The sequence below is a fragment of the Chaetodon auriga genome, chromosome 16 (genome assembly GCF_051107435.1).
Source record: "Chaetodon auriga isolate fChaAug3 chromosome 16, fChaAug3.hap1, whole genome shotgun sequence".
In the NCBI taxonomy this organism is placed as follows: domain Eukaryota; kingdom Metazoa; phylum Chordata; class Actinopteri; order Chaetodontiformes; family Chaetodontidae; genus Chaetodon; species Chaetodon auriga.
In genome coordinates this window covers 17,923,863-17,938,371 of record NC_135089.1, presented here as the reverse complement: position 1 = coordinate 17,938,371, position 14,509 = coordinate 17,923,863, and the positions used below count along the sequence as shown (strand labels likewise).

Genomic DNA, 14,509 nt, shown 5'->3' with positions numbered 1-14,509 from the left:
AAAGTGAAATAACGTTTCTTTTTTTATTATTTTTTTTACGTACGCCGAGAAACCAGCTCTAACTTTATTTTGTCTTCATTATCTTCATATGTATTATCAAAATTTGACATTTTTGACTCAACTCTGAAATGATTTTTATTTTTTTTATTTTTTCTTTAAAAAAAAAAATGTGAATTCGTCTCTTTAAAAAAAATGTATTTTTCTGATTTCCTGCTCCTGAGGATGTTTTCACTGAATGGAGCTCTAATGTCAGAGTCGGCTTGGCACTGATGCGCTGATGATGAGAGTCGCGCTGGGAGGCTGGTACAGGCCTTCTTGGTACCCTTTGCGTCGTTTTCATTGGTCAGGATCCTCTTCCTCGTGCCTCAGAGTGACATCACATCCACCCGACCCACAGGAAAGCAGCGGAGATTACAGATGATGCTGGACATCTCAGAGGACGCACACGCTTTTACGCTTTACGCACAATCGCTCGCTGACCGCTCTTTTGCGCTTCCAGAGACCAAAATAAAGGACATCAGAGCCGATGCGTTGCGGTTTGGAGAGTCTGCCTCTTGAAAAGTTGGAGGAGGACTGTGCTCGGATTTCCACGTTTTTGTGCATGGAGATGAGCCGTGCGTAAAGGTCTGTTCATCGCGTTTCAGAGAAGAGCTGTCACTCTCCCACCTGTTGGCAGGTGGTGTTGGCTTTACCTGCGGACATCTACTATGACATTGGGTTTGGAAATCATGGAGGATATTGTTATCGACGTAGTAGGGGAAGGACTCAAAGACAGCGGAGAGGAGCAGCTCTTACCTTTGGACGAGTCGCGGAGCGAGCAGGACCGCAGCACCGAGACTTCCAGCAGCCAGAGCAAAGATCGGGACACCTACAGTCCTGCTAAAACCAAAGGTCCCACGTCGGTGAAGCCTCCGTACTCTTACATCGCTCTGATAACGATGGCCATACTGCAGAGCCCAAAGAAACGGCTCACCCTCAGCGAGATCTGTGACTTTATCAGCCACCGCTTCGCTTATTACCGGGAGAAATTCCCCGCCTGGCAGAACTCTATCAGACACAATCTGTCGCTTAATGACTGCTTTGTAAAGATGCCCAGAGAGCCCGGAAACCCCGGGAAGGGCAACTACTGGACGCTGGATCCCAACTCCTCGGACATGTTCGAGAACGGGAGTTTCCTGCGGCGGAGGAAGCGTTTCAAGCGGCAGCATTTTCGCTTCGACCCGCTCAAGGAGCAGCACCTGGAGCCCAGCGGACTGCACGGCTTCCCGCACGGCGCCTACGGGCTCGGCGCGGCGGCCCTGCAGCTGCCCAGCCTGGAGCTTTACCCCTACCTCCATCACCACGGGCACTCACCGTGCGGCCCCGCCGCCATCCCACCTGTCAGCAGCATCCTGCCGGCTCTCTCCAGCTTCTTCTCCCGCGGCGCGCTCACGGCCAAGGCTTTCCTCCAGTCTCAGCCCGGCATCGACGCCTTCTCCCCGGCACAATGCACGACTTACTCCTCTCCTCTGACCTCCAGCGTCGCCTACGCGTCCCCTGCGCTCTTCCACCCCGCGGCGTCTCCGCACTTCCTCAGTTTACATCAGGAGTATCAGAAATTACAGACTCAGCGTGGCACCGTGGACCTGGCCAAACACATCAACACTGCTAACAACGAATAATCAGCAAAGCGGACTTTGAGCTCGTGTTTTCTCAGGTAACAGAGACGTTTCAAGCAGAGGCTCATAGTTTCTCCAGCGGTGGAAATGTGACCAATCTGATCTAAAAGAATGTTGTAAATATGTTAGAAATCTCCCTGTTTTCATCTTAATGACGACAAAAAAATCCTTTACCAGACGACTTTTTTTTTATTTTTTATTTTTTATTTTTACCCTGAGCGAGGCCTTTCTTCTTTTGTTTAAATATTTAAATGACGAGTTTCCCTTTTTTTTTTTTTTTTTTGGAAAGAAATAAAAGTGAATATTTAAACTTTGCGTTCAGTTGTATTTTGTACAGATTCATACAGCCGTTTATTTAGAAAACACGGGACTTTACGCTTACAGCCATAGAAACTGTTTTTATATGTCAAGTCTTAACTTGTTTTTAATTCAAATTTCTGGATTTGTGCACTGGCTCATCATTATACCCTAATTCTTAATAATGACAAAGAAAAAATGTTATTTAAATGTTAAGAAGTGTTGTTTCACAAACAAACCAAAGAAACTGAATTAAAAACAACGAGGAGGAAAAACCAGACAAATGAAATGAGCTCCCAGTGTCGCTCCTGCATCAAATAATCGATTAATGAAATAAAAACAAATATAACACTCGTTGAAAAATGAAAATTGAAATTAAATAACACTGCAAAAAAAGTAAACTAAAAATATTTCATGGTCGAAAAATGACGGAGAAAGCAACATGATGCACCACGTGAGATAAATTCAAGGTCAAAGTCAGTCACACTTCGATTAATGCACAGGCCTATCAGGTATGTGTGCGCGCATGCGTGCGTGCGTGCGTGCGTGTGTGTGTGTGTCATTTATGTGTTCTTGGATATTCCTGGAAATATACGTGCCTGTAATCGCTTTATTTCGCAGGACCACACACACACACACTATTGTCCGTCAGTTCCCGCGAGAAAATCTGTACAACACATTTTCATGTCAAATAAGTTCTCATCTGTTCAATCATAAAGCCGCTTTCTACCCGCTCACCTCCCAAACGCTCCCATAAAAGAGCCTTTTTAAGTATTTCACTTATTATTTTTTATTATTATTACTGAGGAACTTTAGTAGAAAGTGTGTTGGTTCTAATTTTAGATTATAGGGCATATTAAAAAAAATCCCATTTAAGCAATAATTCTGAGTTTTAAAGAGGTGACATCCTCATTTAAATAATATATAACTAGCTGAAAGAGGTTTTTAATATTGTCATTAATTTCATAGATTCCTTTTTATTAAATAAATAAGAGTTGAGTTCAAGGATAATGAAAAAGGCTGTTTGTAGCTTCGAAACTGTCAGCACTGGCTGGAAGTAATGGTACCAGTCAGTTTCACTGTAGAACTGGTTCTTATTTTCTCCTTTTCCCAGTTACAGGCTGCTGTACAAATGTTCTGGTGAATCAGTCTCAGCGTGATTCAATCAAACCATAATCTATAACCTAAACCTGAAACAAATGATCTTTTTTTTTTTCTTTAACCAGACATATCTGACCTGGACACACACGCTTCATAAATCAATAAATATATATGTGATTATTAAATCTATCTCCAAAACTTTCCACCTAGTTCTACACGCTGCTAATTCAAATTATCAGATTTATTTTTGCTTTCTTTTTCATTTGTGTCCACGCAGCGCTGCTTTACAGCCAGAGTGACAGCAGTAAAATAATTCTAGGTTTCGGAGCATGGAAGTATTTATTTAATTCTATTCTGAGTCTGCTTTAGATGGATTACCGTGCTGAAGCTCTTGGACGGGGCTGATGGATCACACCACACACTCAGTCCTTTAGCAGACTTTGGCACCCAAGTGAGGAGCTGAAACAAATAAAAAGATTGTTACCTGATGGTGAGCTGTGAAGATGCCCACTCCTGAGAGAAGCGCACACGCTCTCATTGATTCCCCCTTTGCTCCATTCACAAAGTTTTACAGACGCGTCCATTTTTAGATATTTAATTCAATCTGTTTTGAGGTTATGTTTTCTTTTTTTTTTCTTCTCATAACCAAACGTCTAATATTTGCACTGCTATTCTTAAACAGTGCGGCAAGAGCTGCGGTTAAACTGATCCAACATAAGATTCGTATCATACACCGCAGCACTTCTGCTATTAGAACTTATCTGATTGGAAAGCCAAATACACAGCTGAACACAGATATTCTGTTCTCTCAGATTCAGTGCTTTGCTCGTAGTGATGCAGATTGTCCAACTACATGTAACGATGCAGTGTAGAGAGGTTGCATTTCATGAAAAGTGGCACTAACAGATTGCCTTGTGTGTGCCTGCGTGTGATCCAGCAGCCATCATGCACCCTGTCTGCCATCACACACATAAACAGGATGTTTCGCCTCAGTGCAGTTTGATGTGGTCGAACATCAGGCTCAGGTATGAGTTAAACACTGTTAATAATCCTTAAAAGGCACCAGAAGAGGAAATCTTTGTCATTATAATGAGCCTGTTCTGCTGCTGAGGAGCCAAGAGAAGAGAAGCTGAAGCAGACAAACACTGTCGCAGCGACTGATTTGCAGGCCGGAGAGGGGGAGTCAGGGTCCTTTTTTATTTTGAGGGGGTGGGGGGTGGTGGAGAGAAGCTGGTGCACCTGATAAAATAAGCAAGTCAGACACCCCAGGCTGATGTGTGTGTGTGTGTGTGTGTAGCTGTGCACATCAGTTTTCCATCCTGAAGGAGGTAAAAGTTGCCAGTACACTGCTTCAAGTCTTTTTACTCTCCTTTTTCCTTTGTGCGTCATTGAGTGTGACACGGCTTATTAAATCCTCACTTGTATTACGAGTAAAAGCTTCTTTTCGAGTGATTAGCAGCAAGACTTTCCTGTTTTCATCCATACTTTTTTTCCATCTTTTGTGTGTCGCCTCCAAGTTCACTTGGACTCTGACACAAGGGGATTGTGTTTTAAATTGAATGTGTCACCACAGAGAACTTTACTCAGTGTCATATTAAGGTGATTCTTCACAAGTGGACATGATGAATGGACATTTATGTGACAACCTGTCAATGGTGCGTGCCATGTTACACCACTGCAGTGTTTCTGCTCAGTTCCACGTGGATTATCAGCTCTGAGTTATCACAAGTCAGAACTTCCCTCTGATGTGGGGGTCGTGTCTGTGGGAAAAGCAAGTCGATTCAGTCTGAACTCCATTCATGCCTAACAGCGCCGCTGTACCATGCTTTCATTCCCCACTCACAAACGCCAAGCCAAACAGGCAAGATAAACTCATTCGTCGAGCACCCCGCCTGGCTGCCTTCGCTCCTTCTGCTTCCACAGCAGAGACCCGAAAGCAGGGAGAGACTGGTGCATTCTGGGAGAACTCCTGCAAGTTCAGTCAGGACTGGAAAAACAATGTGTCTGTGTTGCTGCAGCGAGTTTGAAATGCATAATTTGGAATAAATTCACTTAAAATATTTTTCCTGTCTTATAGTCTGCTGTGTTTTTTATATGAGTTTTGAGGCTGCCTGAAAATCTCTGGGTCAATATCGCACCAATGCAATATTGCTGAGTATTACTGTGCAGTGTAACCTATGACTTTACCCAGTGCACATGTGTAGAAAACCCAAAACAACAGTTGACCCAGTGTTGACATTATTATTATTATTATGTTGTGTTCATGTGGATCAAAATAAGCCTGGTCTTGGGTGCATTTTTCTGCAGGTTCCTGTTATTTTTATATCACTGTTGGATCATTTACACAAACAAAATGACAAACAATATGGCTGCAAACTATAATCTAACTCTTTTTAAATTTACTCGTCACTGTTGCCTCCTGATTGTTGATAATATCTGCATCCTTTGCAGCTTTGAAAGTCTTAATTTTGTACAAAACTACCAATACATTTGTGACAGTTATAAGACAAATCTAGACTCGACAGTAATATGACAACAACAAAAAAAAAAAACTCAGAAAAACCCAGGGGTGCTGTGTAAAGTTTACCCTGCATTGTTGTGAGCCCGTGAGCGTCTTGTGCAGCGACAGAATCCGAGCTGGGTGAACGTAAAGGCGAAGGTGTTGTGGTTTTTCAGTTATCATTAGTAAATCTCGCACCTTTCTGCTGAGGCAGATCACAGCTGAGGTTTTCTCTCCTCTCACTTTAATGGCTGACTTCCACAGGCCTCACTCGCTCCTTGGCGTTTGCTTTTCCTGGCAGGGCCAATCCCCGCTGCCCTGCTTCAGGGAGTTATTCAATTATAAATCTTCCACCCTCGCCCCCCCTCGCCCCCTTTTCCCTCTCTCACCGGTCTATGTGTTACCCTGCCAAGTCCAGTAAAACACGCTGCTCCGCTGGTGCACCCCTCTCCAGTCTCGTGCCCAAGAATTTATTATGCTCAGGGTGGTGAAGCGGAGTGCGGTGTGTTTTTGGAAAAGGGACCCCCCCTCAAGCCTCAGTGCCAACAGATGACAGTGACATATAGCAGGAAAGCCACCCAGAAGGAGAATGATCTCACACCTCAGCCACGCGCTCAGAGGGAGTGGGAGAAAATAGAGAGAGAGAGAGATCTGCAGCTGGGGGCAGAGGGGACAATAAAATCAAGATGAAAAGAGGCAAGGATGGAGAAATGAAAAGGTGGAAAGAAACAAAAACAAACACCAGCAACTGAAAGCAAGGAAATGATCTGAGGATGCTGCAAGAGAAGCGAACCAAAAATATGTCTGTGACTTCTTTAAATACTTTAGGTTACTTGAACTTGAACATTGTGTTCTAATAATTTCCAAATAAACCAAACTATGTTAAACCTCTTAGATATTCTATTCTTACCCTCAGACCGTGGCTTTGTTTCTGCCAGCCAAGTTCTGGAGGAAATGCACTGCTCCATTAGGCATCTTGAGAAAATCCGCAGTTGCATTCAGGATTTTATGGAAGATAGATCCTCCTCTTCGAAAAGCCTGTGAAGCAGCCAATCAGTACTTGACTGGGTGGCACTTGGTCTTGACCCCCCTCCCTCCTCCCCCCCGTTGTTGCTCTTTATTTTCAATCTTCCTTGTGCCCTACTGCTCCCCAGCTGGCGACCTCATGCCCTCACCCTGCCCATTGCACTTGGCATTTGGGTTTTTGTGCGCCACCACGTGCAGGTAGAAGGCCTCCAACCACCAAGAGAAATGCTCGCCCTTAACAGGCCTGAGATCAAAGGCAGCGGGAGTGTGATGTCACCCACGGCAGCCCCAAAAACCACTTATTGCACTAAATGAGAGCCATTAGCCATACAAACAAAGACTTAAAACTCTCTGTCATTTAATCAAAAGGAGAGCAGGAAGCACAATTAACATCTGGGCCAAGATGTGTCAGAGAGGGGTCAGGCTATAACCGTGCAGGCTCTTATTACAGTCACACAGTCTGGGGCCTGGCGGTCGGTGTACGGCCTAATGAGAGTCAGTAACCCCAACCTGGCTGTGGCCCGCCCGCACCGACTGATCTCTGAGGAAGACAAAGTGGTCTGCCTTCCACACCAGGCATCGCCATGAAGAGCAGGGGACGTTTGAAAACTAGCCAGGTCATAGCTGGAAAACTCCCTTTCTGCCTCCCCACTCTCTCTCTCTCTCTCTCCATTCGCTCTCTACCTCCCTCTCTCTCTGTCTGCTCTTCGTCTCTCCACCTCTCTCCCCCATTACATTTGGGTTTTCTCCCCTCAATAACGTCTGCAGTGGCATATTACAACTTGGAAATGGATTTTAAAAGGGAGCAGAGAAGGGTGCCAGAATGGGAAAAACATGGATTGGCTCAATGGAAGCAGATTAAGAGGGCATGCCAAACCTCACGCTTTGTAAGAAACAAGTAAAAGACCCTTTTTACATTAATGCCCCGAGTTAAGGACCAACCGCATAGTGGGGGGAAATCAAAAATCCCACCCTCTTTGAAAGATAGAATGGATATTTCAGCCGGTGAATTGTCACCTCATACGAATCCTTTTCCCCTTCGGTGTCACCAGAGTGAATAACGCTGTCAGTGTCAGGGGACAGGCCTGCCTTTTTATCATTGCTGCAGGTCTCTGTGTGCTCAGGGAACTGTAAAGCCAATTCATAGGCCTGCAAACATCCTGTAACAGCAACATAAATCCACTAATTCAAGCCTTTGTGTTTGGTAATGGATGTTGTGCCATACTATGTAGATGTGATATGATAGGATTGATTGCTCTGAAGATCTCTGAGGCTGCTTTCTAGCACCGCCCTGCCACCCAAACTGTCGGCCAACGAGCCGTTCATCCCATGTTGCCTCTGTTGGTGGTCCCTGGTGTAAGCTATATTTTCCCCTCACTTCTCTCTCTCTCTCTCTTTTTTTATAGCTAACACAAAATTGTTCCTAATTCGCTGCTGCTAGAGGGGGGTAATTTGCGGCTTTTGGCTGAGTGTCGCAAGCCCCAAATTTGAAAAAGCTGCTGAGTTGAAGGCGTTCTGTGAAAGGCGGTAGGAGCAACAGTGGGGAGAGGAGAGGGAGAGCGAGGGAGAGAAAGAGAAAGGGCTTAATTTCAAGCAGTTGAAAAGGAGGAACAGCAAAAACATGATAAGCCTCAAAAGGCAGAAGACAGCAATGCAATAATAACTGTTGGGTAATGTAAGTCATAGCCACCAATAATTATTTTAATGGAATTATGGTGATAATGTCTCCTCTTCTAGTCCAAGTTAATATGATTTCTGTTTATCTTATGCAGACATTCATGGTCTTATCAGACCATCTTGGCAAAAATAGGTCATATTTCTTGTGTTGTAGGATGTCTTGTTGCCTCAAATTCTCTGAGGTAAACCTCTCTCCAGCTGTCTGTCTGTTGCTGAAAAAACAAACAAAAGAAAAAAAAAAACAGCTAAATGTTCCGAAAGGCCATTTAATGACAACCAGGGAGATGGTTTAGTGATTATTTCTCAGGTAGGACTCAAGTCAAAGGCAGCGAAGGAGAGTCAGTGGCCACAGCTCAAACTGGCTTATTAAAGGAGGGCCTCAAAGTTCTGTGCTTGTTATGCAGATGATACAGTTTTAAGTAACGGTGGATCTTGTCTCCACGGTGCACTTTTTAAGCTGCAGTCCACCTTTAATGTAATACCGTCTCAGCTCTATCAAGTCACACTTCGGCTGAATGCAGATTGATGTTGTTTTCTAACACTAGGAGAAAGCCTGAGGACATCGTGCACATTGTGACAGCTCAGGGGACAAGAGCGGAGTTTTTTACCTTTTACAAATGTATTTGTCTTGATGAATGTCTTTCTTTTATTTGACAGTTTGGAAAATACACTTATTCACTTATTTAGCCAGATTTAGGTGAGAGGACTGATGCCACTCTTGCCTGTATGCTAAATATGAAGCTATCGCCAGCAACTGGCTAATTCAGCTTAGCATGAAGACTGAAAACAAAGGGAAACAGCTAGCGAGGACATCCTTTTCAAACTTCTAATTTTTAACAAATTAAATAAACAATTCGTAATAGGTAATTTAGTGAGCTACATAGGCGCTAGTAGGTGGAGTCTTGCTTAATGATCCCCTTCTTTCCAGTCATTATGCTAAGCTAGCTGTAGCAGAAAAATGTTCAAAAAGCTAAAAGTAGTGAAAATGGTTGAAGTAGGTAAAAGTAATGAATAAACGGCTGACATGTCTAGTTTCTGTCACTCTGAGTGGTAAAAGTACAAATTTGTCCAAACTGTCGAAAACATTGACAGTTCGGTTGTATGAAAAAAATATTGTAACAATATCCACTTTTTAAATAACATCCATGAATATATTTGGAGCATGACGGGTGGTGTGGATGGAAGGTGACATGAGTTCAGTGTCAGATTAACTCAAATACCTCTGTGCTTTGGGGGGAAATCTGAAACAAAAGCTTGGCGCATGCTGAAATGGAGGTTACAGAAAATAAAAATTAAATAATGGTGTCACTGAATCCGATTCGCTGTCTACATGATGCTGTGAAGATGAGCAAACAGGAAGTAACTGATGGAATATTTGCAGCGAGGAGGCTGGGTTTGCCGATAGCTTTGTGCAGCAGTGTCTGGATCTCTCTTTACACCCAGAGCTCCATGATCCCAGAGCGAAGAGGGGCTGAGAGATCCTCCGTGGCCCCGTTGACACAAGGGCCCTGAGAGGTGCTCATTCATTTTGATTAACAGGGCCTTCCTCACTCTCATCCCATCCTTGGTGGTTCACTCTCTCCTCGGGGGAAAAGCCCACATGGATGTTTTTCTTTTTTTTTATCCCACATGGTTTTTCGCTTCCACAACAGCACGTCATTACCCGAGTGTTTAAACACTTAAGAACAGTTTAAAAGGAGGGAGAGGAGGTGGTGGTAGAGACGACGGAGGAGGAGTGAAAAAACACTCACGAGCAATGAACAGTTCTACATTAACTCTGCATCACTCAAGGGAGCTGTAAAGGCTGCCCCGTAAGCGAAATGAAGTCAATAAATAAATGTGGCTGTTGTCAGATGTCTGGAACAGCTTGAGAGGGTTTCAGCAATGGGGCAGCCCACCATGTTGAAATGAAGGGTGATAAGTTTGGGCGGCCCCGCAGAATTAGACGCTACAACTTGCTGAGTGCCATTGACTAATGAGGGCGGGTTTGCTGCATGATAAATTCAAAAACGAGGGTAACGTTTGATCTGCACCAAACCACAGTTTGTTGAGAGTCACAATGCCTGCTCAGCTCCGGGTGGAGGGAACACCATTATAACACAGAGGAGGTTTATTATCTTATGCAGATCCCACATGAGCTGCCTCTGATAAAGACACTACTCCCCCAGAGGCCCGCTCTCACAGCAGTCAATCAAAGCCGAAGTGACAACAAACAACAGAAAGAGACAGGAGCTGTCAATGGACCGAGCGCGCCTGCTTCATTTCATGACTTCATTGGATTAAAATACTTCCCATTGCTGAGATGAACTGCAGCTCCTCCTCTGCAGGTTGGCCCTAAAGGAACACCAGCAGAAAGTGTAACACATGAGGGAAAGCAGTAGCAGCTGGATGAGTGTTTTTCCACGTTAGAGCAATTGATCAGTGAGAGTCCGGAGAGTCCGAGAGAGGAGGGGGTGGGCCGGGGGAACACGGTTCAGAGGAAGCTGCAGGTGTGGGGAAGAGAAAACACAATCACATCTCAAGTCAAACAAATGCGCCTCCGCTGATGGAGATGGATAGAGGGTCAGCATTCCAGTCCACGCTGGAGATCCGCAGGTCCTCTCTCTCAGTGCGTCTGCTGCTGCTGCTGCTGCTGCTGGGCCAAACATCTGGACGGAGACAGAGACAGACAGAGAGAGAGAGAAAGGAAATAGCAAGGGGCAGTGAGGGAGAGTGTGTTTTCTAGAGAGGCAGAAGGATGGACACGAGAATGAAAAAGGACGGACGGAGGGAGGTCAGGAGGAGAGGTGAAAGATGTTAAACGAACGGCCGTGTATATCTTTGGGACTCCCGTGGAGGAGGGAGCCCACATCAGTGAGCTTGTGTCGGTGGGGGAAAGTTCACACCCTCCTTGTGTCTGCTCTCCATTTCTCTTCATCTTCATTTGCTTCACCTCTTTCAAACATTTTTCCAAAATCTGCAAGGCAGCTAAAGGCGGGGCTGCAGTCTAATCCTGCGGCTAACCCTTTAACCTCCTCTGTCAGCCTCCCCACTCCTGCCATCCTTCAGGGAGCAGAGGCCTTAAACTAACTCCTCAAAACATTCTCGCTTGTTTTTTTTCTGCCTCCTTCTTTGTGTTTTCCTCAGGAGTCCTATAAAAGCCTGCTCTGCTCTTGTTTTCTCTACAAGTCGAGGGATGAGCTAGAGCTCATAAAGAGAAAACTCAGAGGGCACACTGAGGTCTTGGGCTCTGTAAAACGCCATGGCTGCAGCTCCGGTGGTGGTAGCAGCAGCGGTGGAGAGGAATATAGAGTTATACACACACACACACACACACACACTACACCTTGGGAGTATTTGATCCCTGTGAACACTGCACGGCCTGGGGAGGACACGCTCTGTAAATTTCCCTCCCGTGTGCTGTGTTCTCTGTAACAGCAGCCTGAGCTTGTAAAAAGAAAAAAGAAAAACCACACACATGACAGGTGCCAAAGTCAGGAATGTGAAAAAAGTGAATGATGAAATATCGGTATGGCGCTTGTTGCTTCCCAACCTCCTCATGTTTATTGGTTTTTTTTATGGCATGTGCGCTTTTGTGAGAGAATGAGTGTTTGAGTGTGTGCATATTAGCATTTCTACAAGCATTCTTGCATTGCTGGAGAGGTTATTCAGATCTTTTCATCTAAGTTCCCATGAAATCAAAGTAGATGTTTAAGTTTTTACCACATACTATGTGCACTGATCGTCACCTACACACCAGTATCTGGCCTAACAATAATTTAAAAAAGGTCTTTTTGTAGGTATTCTTATTGGTGTGTTAAGAGTTTGTCATTTCCTGGAAAATGCATAAAAAATGCTGATGACTCATCCTGCACTAATTTTGAGTCCAATTAAATGCTTTCTCAACTTTTTATGATGCTGCTGGAGTGTTTTTGGGGGCCAGACCTCACTCATTACTGTACAAAAACGCAACTTTATCAATTTATTCACTGATTTGGGTGAAAGTGGATCATATTTTATAGAAACATATTTTCAGGTTTTCCCTCTGATGTCCTCCTGCTGCCTCAACTCTCTGTGATTTACAGGGTTTCCTGATAGTTAGACAGATTTATTTGTTGCTAAAGGAACTGCTAATGGCTGCTAACTGCAGCTGCCATTAACTAGTTAGCTCTGTTAGCCGTGCAGCTAGCAGTCCAATTAGCCGACTCAGCCCCCGGGGTGCCAGAAACCCACTTTGGTGCTGTACTTCCTGTAGTCAGACTGGCCTCCATCAGTTCGGGCTCACTGGGAGCTCCAAGTCCAGGCAGAGTCAGAGTCGATATTGGTGCAATACTTTTAAGGTATAGCTGCACTGTCAGTATTGAGGTTGGTTTGTCTGCCTACAAACTCGTGGCAGATGGACATTTCAACTATTTATCCATTATCTTTACTGTTAGGTTACATTTTTAGCTTTTTTTACAGTTGCTTTTAGTTAGCAATTATAACCATTTATCCAGTTCTTTTAGCTATTTCAGCAAATTATCCAATACTATTAGCTACCTAACTGGCTATTTTCAAACTTTTCTGCTAGTTTGTTAATTGCTTTCATGCACTCGCAATTACAACATGTGGTGTTCTGCTTTCATCGTAATTTCTATTTTTTCAAATTAGTTGAGTCACTCCATAATCTTCCTTCGTGCCCCATGTCAACTTATTTTATGTTCTGTATGTTCAATCTGAATAATCTGAAAAGTAAATAGTCACTGAAGCTGTCAAATACATTTTATAGAGTAAAAAGTAATGTAGTGGAGTAGAGGTTTAAAGTAGCATGAAATGGAAATACTTAGTACCAGTACCTCAAGTCTGTATTCAAGTAAATATTTGACTAGATATTAGTTACATTCCACCCTGCATACATGCATGCAGTGTGTGTGTGTGTGTGTGTGTGTGTGTGTGTGTGAGAGAGAGAGAGAGAGAGAGAGAGAGAGAGAGAGAGAGAGAGAGAGAGAGAGAGAGAGAAAGTGTGTGTGTGTGTGTGTGTGTGTGTGTGTGTGTGTGTGTGTGTGTGTGTGTGTTTGTGTGTGTGCGTGTGCACGCATGTGTGTGTGTTTTTTTTACTGCTGATGGCACAGTGGAGGATTTATTTGAACAGATGTGAACTCTCAGTGCCAGGGTGACCTCAGGTCCTACTTGGCTACACTGCAGCTGATCTCTCCGCCCTGGAAAAATAACACTCAGTTTAACAGAGTGACCTGTGGAAGAAAAAGCTCGCAAACACACTGGTTAATAAGTCGAGGAATAAGGCTACATTTCCTCTCACTGAGTAATTGAATCTCAGTGTAACCTTATCAGTGCATGCCTTGCTGCAATGTGGAGCGCATGTGTCAGGTTATGTCCTTGTCTTCTGTGAAATATCTCAGTTACAGTAACCAGACTGTACAGTAAAACCAGAAGTTATATTCCTTTCAGAGTCAGATATGTGAGAATGGATTTATACTCTCATTGACTGAAATGGAGGGTTTTATACCAAATGCACTGCACATTAACAGCACCCAGCATGAGTTAGGGGAGTGCAGAGGTTGCCGACATGAGCCATAAAGGAGGTGAATTTATGTGTCGGAGCGATATAGGCGGGAGGTCAGACGCAGAATGAAGTGTGGAGGGTCGACAAGGATGAAGACACAGCAATGTTTGGAGAGAGGACAGGAGAGAGTGATGCTAATTTATACCCCGCTAATTGGAAACAGCAGAGTCCTGCACCTGAACCGCATTCTCGGCCCTGTGGCCAGCGCCGGGCCCAGGGCGACGTGGGAGGGTGATGAGGGCCGGGGGATGGAGAGATGGGATGGAGGTTAGGGTCAGTGTCAATGGCAGCCTTGTTGTTTCTGTCTCTGCAGACGGGACAGAGTTTGGTGTGTGTGGATGTATGAATGTAAGGTCTCTGGTCTACATGTGCGTGTCTGAGCAGAATTAGTGTGTATGTTAGAGATTTTCTGGGGGTCATGTTGTTGTGACAGTCTCACGCACACACACACCAGAGTGAGGACCACCCTGCCTCAACAGAGAGAGAGAGAGGGGGAAAAAAATCAGCTTAATGTGGCATGGTTTCAATCTGACACGATCTAACATACGACATGGCTGGACTTCAGCAGTCTTAGCTTCCTAGTTAAATAAATATGACAGCCTCCTCAGATAATTATGGTGCTGTGACCATGTTGAGTCATAGCATCCGTTAATTATTAGACAGGCCGTGTGAATACGTGGATTCATTTTTCAAATCCCCACTGCTTGT

General features: G+C 44.4%; 1 protein-coding gene across 1 annotated transcript; it reads left to right on the top strand.

The window, feature by feature from the left end:
- Positions 1-553: 553 nt before the first annotated feature.
- foxd7 (forkhead box D7) lies at positions 554-1,893 on the top strand. Its single transcript, XM_076753167.1, has one exon. The coding sequence runs from the start codon at positions 708-710 to the stop codon at positions 1,659-1,661; it is 954 nt and encodes a 317-aa protein (XP_076609282.1). The 5' UTR covers positions 554-707; the 3' UTR covers positions 1,662-1,893.
- The last annotated feature ends 12,616 nt before the right edge of the window (positions 1,894-14,509 follow it).